Below are 21,557 nucleotides of genomic sequence, written 5' to 3' on the forward strand. Positions count from 1 at the left end.
TCAACTGGAATGTCAAAAACATTGGGGAACCCCGCCTTATATACCAGCCGAGAGCCCCGTCGATCCACTCAATACGACGAGAGAGACAGGCCCCAATGAGAGACTGAGTGATGGCTCTGCTTTCTGGATGGTTGTCAGTTCTACACTCGAAAAAGGTTTATCCGATGCGTGGCCTTGTTTTTGGGTAAGTAAACCATTTGTTTTTAATATTTAATATATTTTCTTTGAATTTAGTATACCTTGTTTTTGACCTTTTCTTATGCTTTGCGTTACAACGTTCAGAAATGATAAGTCAAACAAGGAAGCTACCTTTTCCAAGACGAATTATACCCTTTTCTTAAAAACTCTAAAGAGTTTTGTAATAATTTGATTCTTGAATATGTATATTTTAAAAACTACTTAAGCTTTGAAGATAAGAAAGAGAATTATTTATATTATTTTATAAATAATTTGATAAAAATGTTTCTTAATTAATAAAATTTTTTCTAAACTGAGTATTTTCTTTGGGCTATGTGGAACCAAAGTTTGAGGAAATTCTTACTTAAAATCTGTTGAAAATAATGATATAAACGATGATAATTTAGGGTATCTCTCTAAGATTAGCCTTATATATTAAAGAGGAGCTTCGAGAGGTATTTTGTAGGGCAAGTGGAAAATGGACTCTTCGACTGCGCCTGCTTACATGCAATCTTGAATGTTAAGTGGCCAAAGTGGTGCCTCAAAGGGGCGTTCGGTGGGTGATGGGTGGTGGCTCTTTAGCTTGCGCATCATTTTGCACCACTTTGCTTTGAATGGTCGTTGAATGGATTGGCCTAACTCCCATCTAATTAGCTACACAAACACGCCACGACTTGAGCCAAAATCTTTTTTGGCACGGAAATTTCGCTTTTTCCCTTTTTTGTGGTGCGTCTCCTGTCTCTTTGCATAAATAAATGCATTTTGTGCTATTGTTTGCTTTGTTTCAGAAATATGTATTTGCCAGTGCTTTTGTCGTTTCGTTCATTGCGTAATCCGAGCTGAGCTGAAATGTTGACCCACAATTTATGTCGATTGAATTTGGCAAGGGGCGCATATAATTGAAAAGCAATAATAGTTCTATGAATACGTTTTTTACTTTGGCAGTTATGTTATAGCACTTACCAGTTTACATGGGTGTCGTATCCAAACATTACGCAATGCAGCCATAAATAGCCAGAAGGTATGCCCAAACACACTTGTTATTGCATAAGCATAAGAAATGATGCGAGCCCATCTGCATTATTTTCTCCGCACGGCGCACAGCTTGGGACCCAGATCAAGGTCAGCCGCGATGAGTACGAAAATTTCACCAGTTGAAAGTGAAGAGTAAGCCCGAAAACCCCGTAAACCCCAGAAACCCGACAGCCCATACCCAATTCACGCATTTCAACATGATCGCCTCGATAAGTTTTGTCTCCTCTTTTCTTATTTTTTTCACATCTCCACCTCACGTGCAGCCAAGCATGTCGACCCTACAAAACCCAAAAAATCGGTTGGAAAAATAAAGGTTTTGCTTTTCGCCGCCGTTAAATCGCACTTTATGGCAATCGGTTAAGCGGCAAAAGTTACACGAAGGCAGGTGCCGCTCATTACCTGACACATGTATCTCGTGGATACGCCGATTATGCTGAGAGCAAGCCGCGCCTATTTTCGAGGAATTTCACTTTTTTTTTTGCAAATTTTTAAGAGACATTGCTTCCAGCTTATATATAACATAACCAATTGATTGATCTAAGAAGATGATTGTTTAAATAGTATTCTTTTGAAAATAACTTGGTGTCAAGCAATTCACACTTCTACACCTTCAAAATGTGTGGGAAACTCCGAATGTTTTACATTGAGAAATACCAGATATGAAATTTGAAATTTATAGTTAGCAACGTGCAATGTTTAACAACAAAGACCAATAAAAATTATAAAACATTAGGCAATCCGTTTACATGGTCAGCACGTATTTATTTAAGTCATCTTTTGGGCAAGCATAATTTATTTAATTTGTGTGAGCTGGCAGCGTTACATGAAAAATGTTATCATCATAATTTAACCATAATTTTTTGGGTAATATTTATGTGATAAGGAACCGGGAACTGGGCCCGCAACTGTCAAGAGTGGCGAGGCCTATTCGAAAATTACCGCATCGCATGCCCACATATTTACGCAATGGGATCCCAGACGGGATCGGGAAGGGGCATGGGCTTACTTATGGTACTGGGGCCGAGATGAGACTGGGGAATGGGCCTGGCCAATTTGTCGATGAGTTGGGTAAATAATAAAGGAGAAAGTGCCGCCGTCGGTGGGGCCCAAAGTTTTGTTGTCGCGTTGTTTTTCCTTTTCGGAAATATTTTTGCACAAGTTACATATTGTTTAATTATTTGCACAGCAAGAGAGTGGGTTCAGGTGCAGTCGTCCCAATTTCATCAAGTGCCGATAATTTATGCAAATTTGTTCACTAATAGTTATGCAAACGGACATTTAGCCGTGTTTACTCATTTGGATTTCCCTTCGAGTGGCCCCTCTCAATGTCAGTTTTGGACTGCCCAAAATTAAAATCGAACTTATTCGGCCTGGCAACGACAATTGTTCAGGTTGTTTAATATTTATGTCAGCTGCATATGACAGTAAAAACATTTTATAATTAAAGTTTGCTTTATGCTCCAGCCGTGATTTGATTTCAAATATTGGCATTCCGCTGGATCAAAGTCAGCACTATTTGATATTGACTCCGTGTTCATTTCGCAAACACTCTCAAGATCTAGGTGAACATTTTGACCCACAGACCTTGTTCATAGGATGTTTACTAAAATACCAGGAAGTATCTAATAGTCAAGTGTCGTAAGATCCTAATATTTTCTGTTACAATATATTTTGCATAAGGCATGATTCAAACTCTTTTCGGTCATTGTTGGAAATGAATGTAGTGGTGTTTTAAGTTTTTGTAGAATATATAAAAAATATACTTCAGTTCCTTTAAAATGAGTATTAACCCCATCAGAAAAATGAAATCTATAATCCACATAGGCAGCATATTTAAACTTGAAGGCCAAGACTCCAAGTTTAATTTTATATTTTTTTTGGCGGATGACCAAGCAGCAGGCGCCACTTAGTCAACAATTTATGTTGCTTCTTGCATGCTAATGACCAGGTGCAAAATTATAATTACAAACTACAAATGTTTAGCTCAGCAACACGCACTCCCCCTTAAACTTGGGAAATAAGTGTTGAAACACATAATTCCAGAAGCATTTTCGTACTCGGATTTTGGTTAGCTTTTTGCAAGGTGTCTGCCTTTTGGCGAACGTGGTGACATGTAAGCCCATAGTCGTACATTAATTGCATTTCAAATAGGTTTTCGCTGGCCTTGGGAACATCGGTGTACCGGCACGTAATCCTTTTTTCGCCGAGCTGGGGAAATTTATGGGACGCTCACTTCGCTGAGATGCATAAACGCATCAATTAATTTCAAAAGTGAACCAAATATTTGCAATATTTAAATTAGTAGAAAGGGATGGGATATTAGCTATGAATTAAAAGAATGTTTACAACTGGAGACAGATTTTGGTATACATCAAAAGACCTCAAGTTGAGCAAAATAAAGTGCATATAAAATATTTAAATTCAACTAGTAATTTCAAATAAGTTGGGCGGGGTGGCAGCCTTCACGATATACGATTTGCAACTATCGATAACACCACATTTTTTGGTATTCAAATGTAGTATATCTAAAATATTTAGTATAATTTGCCCACCCTTTTATGGTCACACCTTTATTTCACATTTATTTCCTTAGTGATGGACCGTCAACGATAGGCAAAAATACCAAACACCTCTGCAAAATCTTTGTATAATAATTCATTGACCCGCATGACACCACCCAATACAAAGCCTTTAAGTCAGCATTAAAGGTAATATTCGTCAATAAATAAATACGAACAATGTCGTGAACAGCAGTTATATTACACTCCTTGATGCTAAGGCACCAATAGTGTGAATAAAGTATTAATCGGCTTACCATTTCCATCGATATTTGTAATCGTGATATCGATGTAAGCTTTTTAGCGCGGCAGTAGTATTCCATCCCTGGACGCCCTTTATCACCACAAACCAAAACAATACGCGAGAAATATATAAATAAGAGCCTTTTGCAGCCGCATTCTTATTCCGTAAGTGTCGAATAGAGACAAACCACCCGGCTAAAATGTGGTTTCAGTGTATAAAAATTAAATCTTCCTCATCTAGAGTCTTTGCAATGTCGGACTCACCGCCACGGGCAAGGAATTCCGAACAGGCTCTCATCCAGCTGAAGAAATTTGGGTACGCCTTTAATAAAGGTGAGTAAACTCCAAATAATAGTGATATGACGATGACCTTTCCGGTATTCCTTTGTAGAGGGAGTCCTACGCAAAATCGATCCCGCGACAGGCGAGCCCGGCGAGGAGCCCTATTCCTACAACGTCAGCGACGACCCCGCCGAAAACGAGAGGCACTACCAGAATTTGGCCAACGTATGTACCGGAATTCTTTAAATTAGTCTATTTTTAATAGCAATTATTATTTAAATACACTTAATATTAATTTTTTTATTTTTGGTCAGCAAATCCCGGAAATTGTCTATGAACTGCTGGAGAAAAACGGTCTTTGCCGCACCTACATCCCCTTCGACAAGGATCCACAGCGCTCCACGTTTGTATTTTCCCAACCATCGAAGCTGTTGCAGTCCAAAAAGCTGCTAGTCCTCATACATGGCAGCGGACTTGTTAATGCAGGACAATGGGCCAGAAGGTACGTATCTTGTAGTAACAAATCTACAGACCACTTTCATTTTAAAAGAGTTCAAAATATTTATAAACAGTCAACTGAAGAATATATTGTAATGCAACATACATTTAATGTAACTAATGTTATCAGGTTTTTGTTTATTAGGTCCTAGGGAAAACTACAACATTTAACGTTCCCTTAGGACAGCAAGCCATTAAGGAAACGAAGCTGAAGGGAATGGCCCATCATAATTTATAAATACTTAGGGTCTACATCTACATACGTCCCATCAAGGGCGTGGAAACGTCCGTTGATTTATCAGCTTTATTTTTGATTGGATTTCAGTTTAATCATCAACAACTCGCTGGACCATGGCTCGCAGCTTCCCTATGTGCGAAAGGCCCAGAAGCTCGGCTATGATCTGCTGATTACCAACGCTAATGATTGTACGCGATTCTACAACGGAAAGAAGAATCCCATCAAGGGCGTGGAAACGTCCGTTGAACACATGAAATATGTTTGGAAAAATATTGTGTTGCCCTCGAATCCGGAGAGCGTGGCAATTGTGGCCCACAGCTACGGCGGATGTCTTACTTTGGATCTGGTTAGAAAACAAAATGACAGCTTAATTTTAACATCATATTAATGTTGTACTTTATTAGGTGGAGCGCTTTTCGGATTTCTTTAAGGAGTCTGTTTTTGCGATTGCCTTTACCGATGCGGCTATGGGAAGTCCCCAGGCGAAGAACAGGGACTACCTATGCGAAGTGAGCTGTGACTGGGTGGCCAGCAGCTCACCCCTGGACACTCCCGTCTCCGAGTCTAAGAAAAGCATCCGGAAGGTTTCTGCTGGACACACCAAACACGAGTGGACTTCGCACTCGGCTATTGATCCTGTATTTAAGTTTATTGAGGAAAAGTATGAGCAGAGGACGAATAAGAAGTGACAGCCTCCGTCAAGTTGTGAAAGAATTTTTGTACACCCCATTTCTAATAAATATCTCGTGCACACATCTAACCCTGACATGTTTTCTCAGAGGACATTAATTATATTGATAGATACATTTCCAGGGAATAAGAAATTATTTCAAATAAGCGTTATCAAAATGGATTTAAAATAAAAATATCGATATGTTATTATTTTTATACACGTTTCACATCTCTAAATATAACGAGGGTGTTTTGGAAATCCTTTTGCGGTCACTCTAACAGCTATCGATAGCTTTAGTTAATATCGCCTCTTGCAATCGAAGAAGAAGACGTGTTCGACAATTTCGCGTCGGTTTTTTGTTTTTTCGTCACAAGCACAGTGTGCGTTTTCTGAAACCCACTGAAATCCCAATAGAGTTAAGTTGACCCTAGCGACGAAGGGCGAATAGAACCATGGGCCGCCGCTGCTGCGTTGCCAATTGTCCGTCGACGTCGCGTCTGCTGGAGCACCACGGCGTGACCTACCACTCCTTCCCCCTGGACCCCATCATCCGGGCCATTTGGATCAAGAACTCCCGCATCAGCCTAGAGCGCCAGATCACCAAGAGCGTCCTGGTCTGCTCGCGCCACTTTCGCCGCCTGGACTTCAACACCATTCGCAATGGCAAGTATCTGCTCAAGCCGCGCGTCTTTCCCACCGTCTTTCCGTGGGGCAAGATGGACTCGGCGGAGATCGAGGCGGATCACCGTGCGCTGCAGCACGCCAGCGTGGAGGGCGCAACTGGGGCCCCGGGAACTGCCCAATCGTCGGCCAATGAGGATGTGATTAAGGCCACGGTGGACCAAATAGTGGCGCAAATCCTGGCGGAAACTGCTGAACGCAAGGCCACCGAGGAGGCAAAAGCAGAGAAGGCGGAGGAGGAGGCCAAGGCGCCACCTAAAGAGGTCGGTGAAGATACCGCCAAGGCAGCTGCCGAGGAAGTCCCAGCGGCACCTGGTCCCTCCTCAGCCGTTGAGGCCACTATCCCGCCTGCTGGCTCCGCCTCCAATTCCAATTCGCCACTTCCCGGCACTCCACCCAAGTACAGCAACCCACACAACCTGACCATCGGCGCCCGCTTGGAGGCCCTCAGTGTGGAGGGCAACTGGTTGCCCGCCCGCATCGTGGAAGTCAACGAGACGGAGCAGACGCTGCTAGTGCGCTTCGAGCGCAACCATAAGCTGAAGGTGTCGCCCTCGACGAGCGGCAGCTTTCAGGAGTGGATGGCCATCAAGTCGGAGCGGCTGAGGCAGCGCCTCAGCAACCGAGTGCTGCCCGTCTTTGAGTTGGATGAGAAGTGTATGGCCCGCTGGTCGGGACCGCGCAAGTTTCCGGGCACCATACGCAAGCTGCTGGGCAACGACACCTATGAGGTGCTCTTCGACGATGGCTACATCAAGAACGTGCGCGCCGTACACATGAACAAGATGCCCAAGCAGCTGCCTGCTGTTCAGGCAACAGTTGAAGTAGCGCCCAAAACACCCACTCCTGTGGGAACCCCAGTTGCTGCTGCGCCTTTGGCGCCAAAGAGAGCTAGCACGGGAAGCGTGAGCGGGGCCGGCGGATCGTCAGGCAACAAGAAAAGCAAGAGCACTCCACAGCGCAGGGATTGGCCCCTGTTGGATATGGCCAGTTTGGACATAGGTTCGTTTCATCTGTTCTTTTAACCAGGAGGCGAATTATTTTTCTGCTTTCTATGCTTAACAGCTTCCCTAGGTCTCCCAGAGATACCGCACGACGGAGAGTGGACTTGCCACTGGGTAAATGACCAGCCGATTGGGACCGAGGGCTTTCTAATTGTGGGCGAGCACCAGAAACCCACGGTTATTGTGCAGGACTGGCGCCTGCCCCCTGGCTGGATTAAGCACATGTACCAGCGCTCCAACGTGCTCGGCAAGTGGGATGTTATTCTGGTCTCGCCCAGCGGCAAGCGGTTCCGCTCCAAGTCAGACTTGAAGCTTTTCCTCGAGTCACAGGACCTGGTATACAATCCGGATGTCTACGACTTTAGCATCCATCGGCGCCGGGCCAAGGACATCAACGCCTATGTCTACACCCACGACTACAATCCGCAGCCACCGCCGAAGCCCAGACCCATGGATGTGTCTATGGACTCCACGCTGGACCAGAGTAACACAACGCAACCCTCGTTACCTTCGACTCCGATGCCGGTGAAAGAAAGCCAGTACATGGAAGCGCCGGTGGCCTCGCTAATGCCGCCAGCAGAGCTAATGTCTCCACAGGCTCAGCTTTCCGATGAGGCTAAGGCCAAGACAACCCCAGAACTCCTGGAAGCCATCGAGGGAGGTGCTGCCCAACAATTACCAGGAGATCCACCCCTGGTTGAGAATGGTTTTGGTAAGCAAACAATAACTTTTAAACAATTCTTGTTAACCAATATTATTATGTTCCTCAGCTCTTATTGGCGGCCTAAAAGTGCAAATCCAGGATAATCTGTATGTTTGCCCGCGCGAAGATTGCGGTAAGACCTATCGCAAAGAAGACTTTCTGCTAATTCACATGAGGCATTACCACAAGGAATTCGCCGAGTAAGTAGCGCACATGCAAGTGAATTGAGAGATTAAACATACATTGACTTTGCAGATACGTGAGCCACTGCCCAAAAATGCAAGAGCTGGCAGTCAAGCGCACTCACCCATCATCCATCGAGCAGGGCGAGACGGTGCCCAAGAATCAAATATCGAACCAGCAATTCTTCGCCAAGTTACACCAGCAGGATCTGCAGCAATCGCGTTCTTTTAAGCGCCAAACGGTCTCAACTTCTGGTACATCTCCTGGAACGCCGGGAACCCCGACCGGAGTATCGCCTACTAAGACCCTGTTATCTCCCAAGATGGAGCCACCAGGAACGTTGACGCCATCTGCTGAGGGTGGCATTGTTCAGGAAGATATTTCTTTGGATGCTGGAGCTGCCGCCTCGATAAACCCGGCCTTGACCCGCTCCAGCAAGCGTGCCCGCTTTTCGCCCACCAAGCGCCCTTCTGGCTCGCGGAAGAGCAACCGTCAGCGCTCTCAGCGTCGCGGCAATTTGACAGACAGCCCGGCGGGTCAGACTTTGAACGAACCCGACGCTGAGGAGACGCGGCAATCCTTCAACACCCCGACTCCCGATGCACGCATTGATTCGAAGAAACGTCGCCTTGGTGCCGCTGCAACTCCGATTAGCTCCATTGACTCGCCAGCCACGGCAGACTCGGTATCGACGCCCTCATCTAATGACCAGGCGGACATTAATGCAGCTCTGGCGCCACCACCAGCTGACACCGTACACAAGGCACCGCAGTACATCAAGGAGAACGGTGAACTGATACGAATTGTGCGAATGCGGCAGGAGGAGATCATCAATTGCATTTGCGAGTACGGAGAAGAGGACGGCCTGATGATCCAGTGCGAGTTATGTCTGTGCTGGCAGCATGGCGCCTGCAACGGCATTGTAAAGGAGTCTGATGTGCCGGAAAAGTATGTGTGCTACATTTGTCGCAATCCACAAAGGGGAAGGGAGTCAATGAAGTTTAAGCACGACCAGGATTGGCTGTTCGAAGGCAAGCTGCCAGTGGCGGCGTACCACACCGGAAACCCACAAGCCACTAAGCAATTCGAGATCTTGAAGCGCTCGCACACGCTGACCGGCAATTTGCTCGATGCCAAGCGATCTATGCACTCGCTGCTTGTGAAGATCAATATCGCACGCAATCGCTGTCACCCAAAGCTTTATCTGTGGGCTAAGAAGTGGGACGAGGACAATGTGGACGCCTCTGCCGTGACGCCAGTGAAGCGTCCGAAGGCCGAGCACCCTGAACTCCCCAACGTTCCGCAACCAGAGGCCGCCATCGATCCAGAGGAGTGCCAGTATCGCCTGATCGAGCATGTAAAGGTGCAGCAATCGTTGGTCCTTAATCGACTTGATGACATAGAGGCAGAAATGGATGGCAAGTACTTTAAAGCTTACTGATATTTAAGAAGTATTACATATTTATTCCCCTTAGAACTTGAAAAGGAGGACACCCTGGAGGACTTAAAAGATGGGGACATCTCCACTACCAAAGAGGCGCTTGCCACATTCATCAAGGAGCTGGAGACAATGAAGCGCCTTGCCAAGCTCAACCATGTGGCAAATATGAAGCAGAGCCTTAAAGACTCTGTCGTCAACCAGTAATTTAATCATTTAATACGATTACGAAGTGTTAAAGTAAATTTTTGCGAATTAAAATGAAAGATATGTAGAGTTTTCGAAGGAAATGCTAAATAGTTTTTAAATTACTTTTTATTAAGTTACAGAATTTGCCTCTGTTCCGAAATGTTAACCATTCTTGTTAAGTTGGAGAATATATTACAATTTTTAGTTCGAGTAAAACCGCAACTATTTGTAACTAAGTAAGAAAATTACAATTTCACGGTTTATTAGTAGAAAAACTGTACTAGAAAACTAGACTTAGCCATGGTATTCAAACCGGGACTTGGTCGGAGTCATGTCTCTTTGGAGATCTTATTGCCTGGCATCTTTGTTCATCGCTCTGTCAGCCTGCCAGGAGACGGTTTTCCATGTTACCAATAGTGCGCCACCGACGACCAAAGCTTTGATGAAGGCACAGTCGATTCCTAACCGCTCCCGCTATCCCTATGTCGTCTCCATCGGCACTAACGTCAAAGGATACTACAAGCACCTCTGTGTGGGCGTGATCATTTCTGATGGATTCCTGCTCACTGCGGCACACTGCCTTAAGACACTGCCGAACCACAAACCGGCGCCCAAGTATGTGGCCGGTGGAGACGATTTTCTCGGCAGTCGAAATCAAACCCGGTTCTTTATCGTCCAAGTGGAGTGGCATCCCCGGTTTAGGATGCTCGGCGGCCACGATATTGCCGTGGCAAGGGTCTATCCAAAGTTTACGCTGGATAACAAACGATTCCGAAGTATTCAGTTCAAAGTCAAACCGCGAAAGGATGTTGACGAGAGGGTTACCATGCTTGGCTGGGGAAGGGCAACAATCGGCAGGATTAAAAAGCTCCAGGAGACGCCCTACCTGACAATGCAAAACTGGTTATGTAAGCATAAGTACCGATTCGTGTTCCTTACCAAAACGGACATCTGTGCCATGCACTTAAGAGGACCTAAAGGCGCCTGTGACGTAAGTATATCCATGTTGTATTTTATAAATGAATGAAAATGATAATCAAAAATTTACAACAATTCGTTCTTCTCAAAGTAGTTCAAGTTGCGAAGAGGAAATTAAGGTTTATAAGAATTATTAACAAAAAGGATTTCTTTGTGTCATCATATTGGCAAAACATAACTAAAATTTAATTTTTTTAAATTTCCCCTAAATACTACTTTACTTAAGGTTCATTCCCACAAATATCTTACTAGAAATGTTATAATTTTGTAAGCTAATTAAATCTCACAACGTAAAATACGTACAGATGATAATCATTTAAGGATATAGCTTATATAGTTTATTCAACCTAGAGTAACAATTTGAGTTTCAGGGAGACTCGGGAGCCCCCCTGATGGATGTGGCAAACGAAAGGCTTGTGGGCCTGCTTTCCTATGGAAGAAAAGCCTGCACACCTCTGCAGCCGTATGCTTTCACTCGTGTCAGCGAGTACTCGAAATGGATCCAGGAAACTATGGACGGTATGAATGTAGGAATCATGAAAGCCAATCACACTAGATGGAAAGACGCAGGCAATTCTTAAGCCATAGAATGTAATGGAGCATATTGTGATTGATATTTGTATTCCTAAACTATTAGAAGCAACAAAGATTATTTAGTAAAAAAATTGTATTATATATATAATATAGTATATAGTAAAGTTGGGGTTTTTAAGTTACATTTTTTTAAGTAATTAAGGAACAGTTCAATTTAACTCTATGAGGCTGATGCTCTTATAGTGTGAACGGAATATTAATCGGTTCTTAATTTTCTAAATAGTTGTGATATCGATATAAGCTTTATGGTGGCGCGGTTATCAAATTAAAACAATTCGCGAGCAACAATTCTGTATAAATAACAGCCCTCTGCAGCCGCATTCTTATTCTCTTAGTGTCCGCTGAAGGAGAAGTCCGCCGATTAAAATGTGGTTAAGGTTTCCAATACCTATGTCTGCCCCTTCTAGAAAATCTGCGATGTCAGACTCACCGTCACCGGCTAGAAACTCCCAGCAGGCTCGACTCCAGCTGAAGAAATTCGGGTACGCCTTCGATGAAGGTTAGTGAACTCCTAGTAAAAGTGCTATGATGATGACTGTATTCTTCTGCAGAAGGAGTCCTGCGCAAAATTGATCCAGCGACAGAGACCGTCCAGGAGGCCTACTCTTATGACTTCACGGCCGAAAACTATAGGCACTACCGGAATGTGATCAAAGTATGTACCGGAATTGAATATACATCTTGTCTTATTATTTTTAACAAATATAGATTTCATAATATTTTTTTTTAATTTTTGGTCAGCAAATCCCGGAAATCGCCTACGATCTGTTGGAGAAAAGCGGTCTTAGCCGCACCCGCATTCCCTTCGACGAGGCTTCAGAACGCTCGACGATTATCTTCTCGCAACCATCAAGGCTGCAAAAGTCCAAGAAGTTGCTAGTCCTCACTCAGGGTTGTGGCCTTGTTAGTGAAGGACAGTCGCAGAGAAGGTTTGTATATTCCCAAAAAGATTTCTAAACTATTTTACATTTTTAAGGTCAATTTTTTAACCACTTTTGTTTAAATGATAAATTTTCCAACTTATATTATCCTTCGGGATGATAAAAGTGTTTGTTAAATAAAAAATTAATTTACTGTAACTGGAATATAGGCTATCAGATATTTGTTTATCGGGTCTTGGGGGAACACTCAAGCATTTAATGTTTCCCTTAGGACAGCCAACTATTAGTTAAATTATGTTCATTAAATTTAAAAAAAAAAACTTGATCGGTTATATTTCTCATTCGCTTTTAGTTTAATTATCTACAACTCGCTGGACCATGGCTCCCAGATTTCTTATGTTCGTAGGGCTCAGCAGCTCGGATACGATTTGCTCGTTACCAATGCCAATGATTGTACGCGATTCTGCATTGAAAATAGAAATGCCACAAATGCGAAAAACGTCGAGGAAAGGTTCCTCGAACACTCGAAATATGTTTGGGAAAATATTGTAATGCCTTCGGATCCGGAGAGTGTGGCACTTGTGGCCCACAGCTATGGATCCCGCCTCATCTTAGATCTGGTATGGTAACCAAACGAAACACAAATTTCAATGTCATTTTAATATTTTACCATTAGGTGGATCGCTTTTCGGCTTTCTTTAGAGAACGCGTTTTTGCTATTGCCTTCACCGATGCGAATATGGGAAGTCCCCAGGCGAAGAACAGGGACTACCTATGCGAAGTAAGCTGCGATTGGGTGGCCAGCCAGTTACCCTTGGACACTCCCATCTCCCACTTAAGTCACAGCATCCGGAAGGTGTCTGCTGGACACCCCCAGCACGAGGGGACTTCACGCTCGGCCATCGATTCCATAATTCGGTTTATTGAGGACAAGTGTGAGCAGCGGAGGAACCAGTAGTGACAGCCTCCTTGAGCCTTATGCTCCCCATTTTAGTGCATATCTCGGAGATGTGAATATAAATTATGTTTTTACCGCCTCTACACTATTGACACTGATCCCTTTTCTCAGAGGACAAACACAAACCATCGATTTGCAATGCATAAATCAAGCGAGCGGACGCTGTCCGAGTATGTCACTAACACTTACATCAGGGCAATTTAATTTGATTTTCGGCACTCTGGCACATTCCGTGTGAGTTAATCATATTGATGGCTGATGTATTGGCAGCGATAAAACAAAAGTCTCCCGCTTGGCCCATCAGCTCGGTAAAAAACCAGCGTCCGGGAGCAAAACAAATTCCCTCAACGACGGTCGGATAAGGAAGGGCTGTCAGCTTGGCAGCTGCATCAAATTCCTTGGGGTTGTCTCGGCAGACCACTTTCCACGGGCTCTTTACCCCTGCTGTCCAGGGCCTTTCTCCGGTCCATATCGTTTAACTAAGTGCGTCATAAAAAGTGACTCGACTGCCTGTTCCTCGATTTTATTTGGATGAATATTGAGCAGTGCTTGGAATAGGTGTTGTAGAAAGTTGTATGAAAATCCGTAGAGGTGTTCAACTATTTTTGAATAGCTTCCCCTCCGAAATCTTAGTGTAGTAATGATTAATTATGTGGGAACCTTCCTAATCCCCTTTGTGCAACTTTTAAGACTTTGCCTCACCTTCGCCCGTACTGGCGCACAAAAAGTGCAACCAGGATACAAGTGAAAGAGATGGAGACGTTTGTCTTTAGCCTTAAAAGGAACTTAATACCCACAAAGTGAACCAGGAGCCAAACTCAAACAGCGGGACCGATGGCAGGGGGTGCACAGAAGGTGGGTGAGTCCCGGCAACCCTACAACTGCGCCAGGACCCACCTACAGGATGTGGATGTGGATGTGGAGGTGGAAGCCGGAGGATCCCTGCCCACTGCCGTATACATTATCGCTGTCATGGCCGCAGTCATGGCTTCTGCTCCACCTTAGACATTTTTATATGTATTCAACATCCTTGTTGCCTCGTCCTATGGCAGCTTGCTATCTACACTTTGACTCCACGGGCGCCCTACACACACAGCCGACAGGGATGGCATCATGTGGCTTAGAGCGAGAAGGCAGAGGTTCGTGGCGCCGTCGCCAGCAAAAAGCTTTGCACGAGTTCAGGAATGGGTCATGCGCCTGGAGCCCGCATCTAACATATATAACTCGGAGATATACCCGCAGATAGTACATACACACCGACATGCCGACACACGACATGGCAGTAAATAAGCCGAAGTCGCCTATGTAATCGCATTGGTTAAGTAAATAAAAACAAATGGTCTCAGCTCTGGCCATATTTCACTTTAAAGTCGAACCGAATTTGCACATAAAATAACCCATACCGTGGGATTCTCTCTGCTCTAGCATCCCACTAAACAATGTCTAGCAATTACTTAAAATAATCCTTTTGCTTGTCGTTATTTGATCAAATCTTAAACGGCCTCGCATCCCTTAGATGCTCCAAATGACCAAGGACTTGAACCCCTAATCCGAACCCTTTAACTATTGGGTTTCCGGCGCATCAATTGCCCGAAATAAAGTTGCTTAAGATTTTCATTTTAGATTCCATCGCAATTTATTTGTTTGGTGGGATTTTCGTAGTTTTAAGATCCTGAGATAAGGGTTCCTAAGCTGTATGATGTTGGTTTTCTCATAAAATCTTACATACTTACATTTAACTTAGTTTTACAATATATCTAAAACAAGACAACGCCATTTATATTAATTCCCCTGGTTGTAAATCTTATTTATTTAACTCAATTTCGATCAACTGAACTAATGAATATCTTCATAAATCAAAACTCAAAATTCTCTTTTTTTCCTTTTTTATAGAAAAATTGTGCGCTTGCAATTTCCGCTATAAGGAAATATTATTGCACGTTACTTTATTGCTTGAAAAGTTCAAGCGATGTCATTCAAAAAGCCATAAATAATAATGTTTTCCAATAAATGTTCACATGTGAGTGGGCACACCAGGCGAGTGAGTCGCTGGCTGGCATCCGCAGGACGAGGACGCACACATGGCAGGATCGCAATCCCATTCGATGGCCCGCAGGAGCGACCGTGCATCGTTAAACCTTGGGCTCACTTTCCGCAGGATTTTACAGATTTTTCCGGACCCACTGTTAAGTCCGGCCCCCCGTAGGCCTCATAACTTACAAGGTCATTTCATTGCACGCCACCATTAAGAATTTTTTCGGTTTTTTCAGCAAAGATATGCCAGGCTTTTTGCGTTGTATAATTTAATACTCGTGTGTGACGAATTTTTATGGCTGACAAATGATTGATGCGATTCTGCCACTTCCTGTAAATATCATTAAGACTGCCCTCCAAGGCGAAGGGTCCCGCACAGCTTGCCCGGCGGAAGTTTAAAGTTTCGTCTCCTTGTTGAGGACAACAATTGCCCGGCCATTGTCGAATGGCAAAGTGCTGAGATGCAGGTTTAACGCAGAAATAATTTCGAATAAGATTAGATAGCATTGTGTCTTCGAGCAGTGTCCTTTTGGCGCTGAGCTATTGGCGGGGGTGGCCCGAAAAGAAAAACAAATAATGTTACAAATTGCAGCATTTGCACCCCTTTAGCTGGGCAGGCTCACAAGTGCCGTGGTTCCGCGTATTTTATTTTCCTGAGAAAATCAAGATGAAATATCACAAATTTGAAATAATTTGTGACGCATAAAATAGTTTACAAAATCTTTAAAAATTCTTGAATTGGTGTACCACGAATTTTATTATCTGTATTTTTCGTTATTACATATTTAAAGTACTGGTTACTTGTGACGCACAAAAAATTGAGCCGGATTTACTCGCATATTTCGTACTATTGATAACTTATTGGTGACTCACCAAAAGTTTTCATTTCCGCTCATAGATGTTAATATATTTGAAATGTTTTATTGGTGAGGCATACAAAAGTTGAGAAGAATTCAACAAATTTATTTGTATTTATTAAATATTCTAAGAGACTGTTTACTTATTTTTAAACTGAATGGTACAAAATAATGTATACCATAATATATTAACACTTTCAAAAACGCTTTGCTTCACTGTGCTCTGAAGGCGGCGGAAAAAATGTAAAATTCAAACTCTTCCGCCGCCCCGAGAAAACACAAATCACGGGGAAATGCAATAACAAAGGGAAACCCTCTGGCCGCAGAGCGTTCAAGTTATTTGCGGTTTATGTCCTTGTTGCTGCTCCTTTGCCTTTATTCATGTCGCTGAGGCGACAAAAAGGACCTTAAAGCCAATAAAACGATTTTTTCGCCTCTATCTATCAATTGTAAATGCCTTGCCGAAAAAGGACAATTGAAGTGGCCGCGTCCGCTGACAGCCTCAGCGCCTTTCCCATCGCGATTTAAGATAATAGTATCATCAACGCCACTTCAGGACACCCCAAATGCGGACACGCAGGCCAGGATTTGTCTGGCTCCGGGGTCCAAGGACTCACTTGGGCGTAGGCGTTGCTTGGGTCCTGCCCAATGGCTTCGGGATTTGGGCTCGGGCTTCGATGATAACAACTTTGGCGGCTAATTTGCATCGCCGGTTGGCGGGGGCACTCAAGGAAAACTTTAAGTGTACTAAAGTTCTTCGCCGCAGAGTGACAGATTTTTCACGCACATTTAAAAAACATTTAAAAAACCATTAAATGTTTTTTCCACTTTTTTCCACCTTTTTTATTTGTCTGCATCACACCCCCAATTTTTTCGGGAATTCCTCCTTTTATTTTTTATTTGTTTGCTGGGCTTTTCACAATGTTTCATTGTTATTGTTGTGCTGCCAGTTGCTGCCTTGGCGGTGCTCTCTAATCTTTGCGCCATTTATTTACACTTGATTAACACGCGACTGACATTTGTTTGACTTTCGCTTTCGCTCGGTGGAAATTAAAATGCGAAACCCGCCTTGCACAAAAAATGTGAAAACAATTGGGGAAATACCGAGCCAACAAGCACTCTTATCGAAAGATTTAATAAAGTTATTAGGAATAAAGTTATAAGAATAGTTCTAAGTATTCGTCTGATTATATGTAAGGTTACAGGTTTTCCGAAATCATTGAAAAAATATTTCAGAACAATTCATAAATTAAATTTAGCTTATAAATAAAAATAATTAATACAAGACAATCATTTCTAATCCAGAAGTTGGCTGTTAAAAAGAAGATTTTACTTATAATCCGAAGCAACGTATTTTGTAAAAGCTAGAAAAATTCAAAAAGCATTATATTGTTTATATAAACATTTACAAAATATGAAAGACTTATAATTACTTTACTTCTTTATCCGACTTCTTGAACATAGGCTTGCAAAGCTCTTCTAAAAACAATATTACCCAGCAAAGAAAAAGTATATAAAAGCAAGTCCCCTTGTGTGACACATTTTCTGTGTGGGTTTGCCTTTTTGGCTTCTGCTTCATATTTTCTGTTGTACAAAAATTATTCATTTGTGGAAAATTGTGACTTCGGTCGGTCCAGGGCCCCGGGCCAAACTGATTAATAAACCAAACGTCAAATGCGCACAATGGCCACGCATCAGAGGAGTCAAAGTTTGAGCCGGGGCAAGAGCCACCACTCCGTGGCATCCGGACCAGAAACAGGACTAGGAGGAGGATGTGAGTGAGGAGGAGGACTATTTACCAGGACCACGGCGACCACAGCTGTCAGCCGCGTGTCTCCCGCAAATGTGGCCGAAAAGGGGATATACAGATATTCATAAAATGAGGCGGAACTTCCTCACAAGTGCAAGTAGGCCTCGGATGGCATTGTTCTCGACTTGACTTTTTACGGAGCCCGGCGACTCGCATTCCTTCTGGGTTCCGTTCGAGGGCGTTGGCAGTGTCATTGTCATCTGCCGGGTCACAGTTGGTTGCTATTTGGCCAGCAAATTATTTGCATATTAGAAAAAAATCCCGAACAATGCAGATTTGATTTGCTTTGTAAGGCATTTTTTAAGGAAATAGAAAAATATGGCCGGCAATTCAGGGTCAAGGTTTTTTTAAAGCATGGTTTGATAGTACTTTCCTGGGTATTAAATAATGAAATTTAATGTATCTCTAGGATTAAATAAAAGTATAAATTACCTAGCACATAGTTTCCTAAAATCGTTGCCCCCCAAAATTTCCGCGAAGGTCCCTGGGGGCACAGATTCCACAGTTCTGATTTATAAACATGAAGATTTATATCATTACGCCCACATACTCAAGGCGGCCATAAAAATGATAAAAAAACTGTGTTATGTGTTTGATTTTGATCCAGAAATTCCCTCCACTAATGGGGGCACACTTAATGGTTTTGTTTATGGAGTGTTTAGTGATTTTTTATGCCGAAACAATATAGAAAAAGAAACTTGGTTGTCTGGTCTTTAAGAGGCGGCTTGGCAGAATGTCCTGCAGGCTAGTTTACTGGTCAAACAATTCGTGGCCATGACGAATTGCCAACTTCCGTGCGTTATGATGAGGCAGAACGATTGAAGGATCATTTATCATTTTTATGGCTTCATTTTTTGCCGGGGTAAAGATAGTTCTTAAAGAGTAGCCAAGCAAATATTATTCAATATTCCCTGCCCTTCCATAACCCCAATCGGAAACAATATTATTCAAAAATGTTGCTCAATTTTGAAATTCAATTTGTCAATCATAAATTTCACGCACTCTTAAAATAAATTTGCAGGCAATTGAAAATCTCAAGTGCCTGTGTCGAACAAGGTTTTCCTCTCAATGTGTTGAAACATTTTGGTTTTTTGCCACAATTTATGGGCGAACTTTTCGGGGCTTGGTCTGTCAGAGTTAAGCATCGGCCTCTGCTCTGACACATGACTTGAATGTCAATGGGCAAAGGACACACACCCCCAATGAACTAAGAAAAAAAGGAAACAGGGGGAGGGTCCTGCGGCCCAGACAATGTCGCGTTAAATTTGCACAACTTGACGGAAATTTTGCTACTTTGTCCGCCGCAAATTCTAAACTTCTGTTTCGTTTATTTTAGTTTTCCGAGAGAGGGGTTGCCCCAGCATTTCCCGCCCTCACACCCCACTCACCACATAAATAACAAAATTTAAGGACAAAATATCAATATCCACTTTGCGAAACGCCAACTGCATGCGAATGAGTTTATTTCTGGCTGTGGAAAAGTGTCTGGATCTGAATTGGACACCGCCTGAGCCAACATTTCGCAATGCAAATTAAATTCTGTTTCTATTTCTTACTTTTGTTCTCCATTTTTTCTCTCTTGTTATTTTTGCATAATTTCAATTCACTTCTGGCGACAACATATTGCAAAGAAGTTGGCAAGCTGCAGAATTCAACGTGTTGATGTTAGCTGAATGCAAAAATTTGGCAACTACATTTATTAGGTAGAGTTTTGAAGCTGAAGATAGCTTAGAAAAAATAATACATATATATTTTCACCATTAAAATCCGTAGAATATTCTAAAATTAAGGATGAATAATTTACCATTATAAGGTATTTTTTATGTTTATACTCTGAATTTTAATAGTACTTATTTTTAACAACAGCAAAAACATTGCTGACGTTGACATAAAAGCTTACAGCCATAAAATGGAATGTTTTTTTTTTTTTTTTAAGCTCCTGGCCAGCTCCGTAAGCCAAATTTAATTTGTCCTCATATGACATTTACGGTCATATTCAAATAACTTCGTTTGTCATACTTCACCGGCTTTGATGTCCTTTTGAACAGGGGTTGAAGCTTGTAGCAGAATGGAAGAGGTTTCGCTAGATTAATTTGGGGTCATGCATATAATATAATTTTTTATGGTGGGAGTGCGGATGGAATGGGGGTTCTTTCAAACCGCAATCAAGTGGCATAAGAAAGGTTTTTCATATGGGGAAATAATTTATGGCTGGAAATCTCCTCAATGTGCCTCGGAGTTTAAACCCAACGATACAGTGGAAAATGATTTAATTTATTGCCACGTCTCTGGGAACATGTGTTCTTACAAAGTTTTCCTAATTAGGGGTAATAGATCTTAATAACTATGTGAGATGGATATGACGTGGGTGCGGTAACGTATGCTGAGAAATGCTAATGAAAAATCTGAAATAACAATTTATGAAGCTTTGGGTTGATCACATGAAATTGTATGGTATGGGATCCCTTTTTACTATGTGGTGTTCTTCTGGTAGGGGATTTTTCTTTAATATGAAAAGGATTTTTGGTTGGTTTTTATGTTGCTGTAAAGGATCCACCATCATAGGGCTTGGCTTAAAGAAATCAAGAAGGAGCTTTGCAAATCCATCCGCATGCTGATTCTCGTCGTTTCCTGGGATCTCACGGCTTAAGGTTTTTATGTTGAAAATCCTCAAGAACCAGTTTTCAGATTTTACTTCGTTTTCATTGGAGTTGATGAGATGTCTGCTGGGGATATCGTGGACGTTATAAAAGGTTCGTGGCTGACTATTCAAACGTGGCTCCTCGAATGGTATTTCCTTATTTCGCGCTGGACAAGTCTTAAAATTTACGGGGTTTTCTACGAGCCTGTAGTTGTAGCCCAAACTCATGCTACATAAGAGTAGGACAATCCCGAAATGACGACGCGTTGACATATTCACAGTCGAAACTGAACTGTTTTTTGATTCGATCGAAGTATTTATATGACATAAAAATTGTTTATAAAACCTTGAACTTGGAGCCGGCTAGGTAAACCTGAAGTTACAGAACAGCTGTCCACGCTTAAATGAGTTTCAAGCAATATTTGTTTTAATTGCAGTATTTACAACTGCAGATATATAAAGAAATGTTCTGGTGAAAGGTTGTTACCCATTTTTTTTGGGCCCAGACCACGTAGATGTCATTTGCGGTGGATAGACTGTCTTCCCTTCCTCAATCTTTCCCCCGGGGGCTCCCATTCCCATTGCCACATCCATTCCCAGTGAATCTCTGTAAGTGACACGCGTGCCCCTCCGCACAATCACCCGCTGCGAATTTGTGAATTTCGTTACCTCATGAAACCGAAACTGACATGAATTCGAAAAGCGTTTCGGGGCGAACATTAACACATTTACTTTTCCATGCCATTCCGGAGGTTGTCCCCTGTCGCCTCCCCGTCAAGTGTGGGCTGAATAATTTTTTAAGTGACTTCTTTTATTTGCATTTAGAAGCGTTTAAAAAAAGTCACCTGGGACTTGTGGGTGCGTTTATCTGAATACATTAACCAATTCTTTAGCAAGATTTG

At 42.7% G+C, this 21,557-nt stretch overlaps 5 protein-coding genes across 5 annotated transcripts; 4 read left to right on the forward strand and 1 right to left on the reverse strand.

Annotated features, from left to right (window-relative positions):
• The first annotated feature begins 4,065 nt into the window (after positions 1–4,065).
• On the forward strand, positions 4,066–5,791 carry LOC108031157 (FAM172 family protein homolog CG10038). Its single transcript, XM_017104373.3, has 6 exons — positions 4,066–4,178; positions 4,255–4,346; positions 4,405–4,520; positions 4,610–4,797; positions 5,119–5,377; positions 5,436–5,791. Exons 2-6 carry the CDS (start codon positions 4,265–4,267, stop codon positions 5,718–5,720), a joined length of 930 nt encoding a protein of 309 aa, XP_016959862.2. The 5' UTR covers positions 4,066–4,178; positions 4,255–4,264; the 3' UTR covers positions 5,721–5,791.
• Positions 5,792–6,017: 226 nt separating this feature from the next.
• Positions 6,018–10,003, forward strand: LOC108031820 (uncharacterized). The gene is made up of 5 exons (XM_017105551.3): positions 6,018–7,387; positions 7,451–8,101; positions 8,160–8,292; positions 8,348–9,693; positions 9,751–10,003. The coding sequence occupies exons 1-5, from the start codon at positions 6,157–6,159 to the stop codon at positions 9,918–9,920; spliced, it is 3,531 nt and encodes a 1,176-aa protein (XP_016961040.1). The 5' UTR covers positions 6,018–6,156; the 3' UTR covers positions 9,921–10,003.
• A 198-nt stretch (positions 10,004–10,201) lies between these two features.
• LOC108031822 (mite allergen Eur m 3) lies at positions 10,202–11,564 on the forward strand. The gene is made up of 2 exons (XM_017105552.3): positions 10,202–10,893; positions 11,252–11,564. Exons 1-2 carry the CDS (start codon positions 10,234–10,236, stop codon positions 11,459–11,461), a joined length of 870 nt encoding a protein of 289 aa, XP_016961041.1. The 5' UTR covers positions 10,202–10,233; the 3' UTR covers positions 11,462–11,564.
• A 177-nt stretch (positions 11,565–11,741) lies between these two features.
• LOC108031332 (FAM172 family protein homolog CG10038) lies at positions 11,742–13,721 on the forward strand. Its single transcript, XM_017104584.3, has 5 exons — positions 11,742–11,973; positions 12,026–12,129; positions 12,216–12,403; positions 12,708–12,975; positions 13,032–13,721. Exons 1-5 carry the CDS (start codon positions 11,841–11,843, stop codon positions 13,311–13,313), a joined length of 975 nt encoding a protein of 324 aa, XP_016960073.2. The 5' UTR covers positions 11,742–11,840; the 3' UTR covers positions 13,314–13,721.
• A 6,546-nt stretch (positions 13,722–20,267) lies between these two features.
• On the reverse strand, positions 20,268–20,948 carry LOC108031052 (uncharacterized). Its single transcript, XM_017104252.2, has one exon. It carries the CDS (start codon positions 20,926–20,928, stop codon positions 20,452–20,454), a length of 477 nt encoding a protein of 158 aa, XP_016959741.1. The 5' UTR covers positions 20,929–20,948; the 3' UTR covers positions 20,268–20,451.
• Positions 20,949–21,557: the final 609 nt, after the last annotated feature.

Source organism: Drosophila biarmipes, chromosome 3R, assembly GCF_025231255.1.
Source record: "Drosophila biarmipes strain raj3 chromosome 3R, RU_DBia_V1.1, whole genome shotgun sequence".
NCBI lineage: Eukaryota > Metazoa > Arthropoda > Insecta > Diptera > Drosophilidae > Drosophila > Drosophila biarmipes.

Bases quoted from the DNA above. Each gene is read 5' to 3' on its own strand.
- LOC108031332 (XM_017104584.3), top strand. From the start codon at position 11,841: ATGTGGTTAAGGTTTCCAATACCTATGTCTGCCCCTTCTAGAAAATCT. The intron at 12,130-12,215 runs GTATGTACCGGA...ATTTTTGGTCAG, and splicing joins ACTACCGGAATGTGATCAAA to CAAATCCCGGAAATCGCCTA. The intron at 12,404-12,707 runs GTTTGTATATTC...ATTCGCTTTTAG, and splicing joins GAAGGACAGTCGCAGAGAAG to TTTAATTATCTACAACTCGC.
- LOC108031157 (XM_017104373.3), top strand. From the start codon at position 4,265: ATGTCGGACTCACCGCCACGGGCAAGGAATTCCGAACAGGCTCTCATC. The intron at 4,347-4,404 runs GTGAGTAAACTC...ATTCCTTTGTAG, and splicing joins TGGGTACGCCTTTAATAAAG to AGGGAGTCCTACGCAAAATC. The intron at 5,378-5,435 runs GTTAGAAAACAA...GTACTTTATTAG, and splicing joins GATGTCTTACTTTGGATCTG to GTGGAGCGCTTTTCGGATTT.
- LOC108031052 (XM_017104252.2), bottom strand. From the start codon at position 20,928: ATGTCAACGCGTCGTCATTTCGGGATTGTCCTACTCTTATGTAGCATG.
- LOC108031822 (XM_017105552.3), top strand. From the start codon at position 10,234: ATGTCTCTTTGGAGATCTTATTGCCTGGCATCTTTGTTCATCGCTCTG. The intron at 10,894-11,251 runs GTAAGTATATCC...TTTGAGTTTCAG, and splicing joins GACCTAAAGGCGCCTGTGAC to GGAGACTCGGGAGCCCCCCT.
- LOC108031820 (XM_017105551.3), top strand. From the start codon at position 6,157: ATGGGCCGCCGCTGCTGCGTTGCCAATTGTCCGTCGACGTCGCGTCTG. The intron at 7,388-7,450 runs GTTCGTTTCATC...TATGCTTAACAG, and splicing joins TATGGCCAGTTTGGACATAG to CTTCCCTAGGTCTCCCAGAG. The intron at 9,694-9,750 runs GCAAGTACTTTA...TATTCCCCTTAG, and splicing joins CATAGAGGCAGAAATGGATG to AACTTGAAAAGGAGGACACC.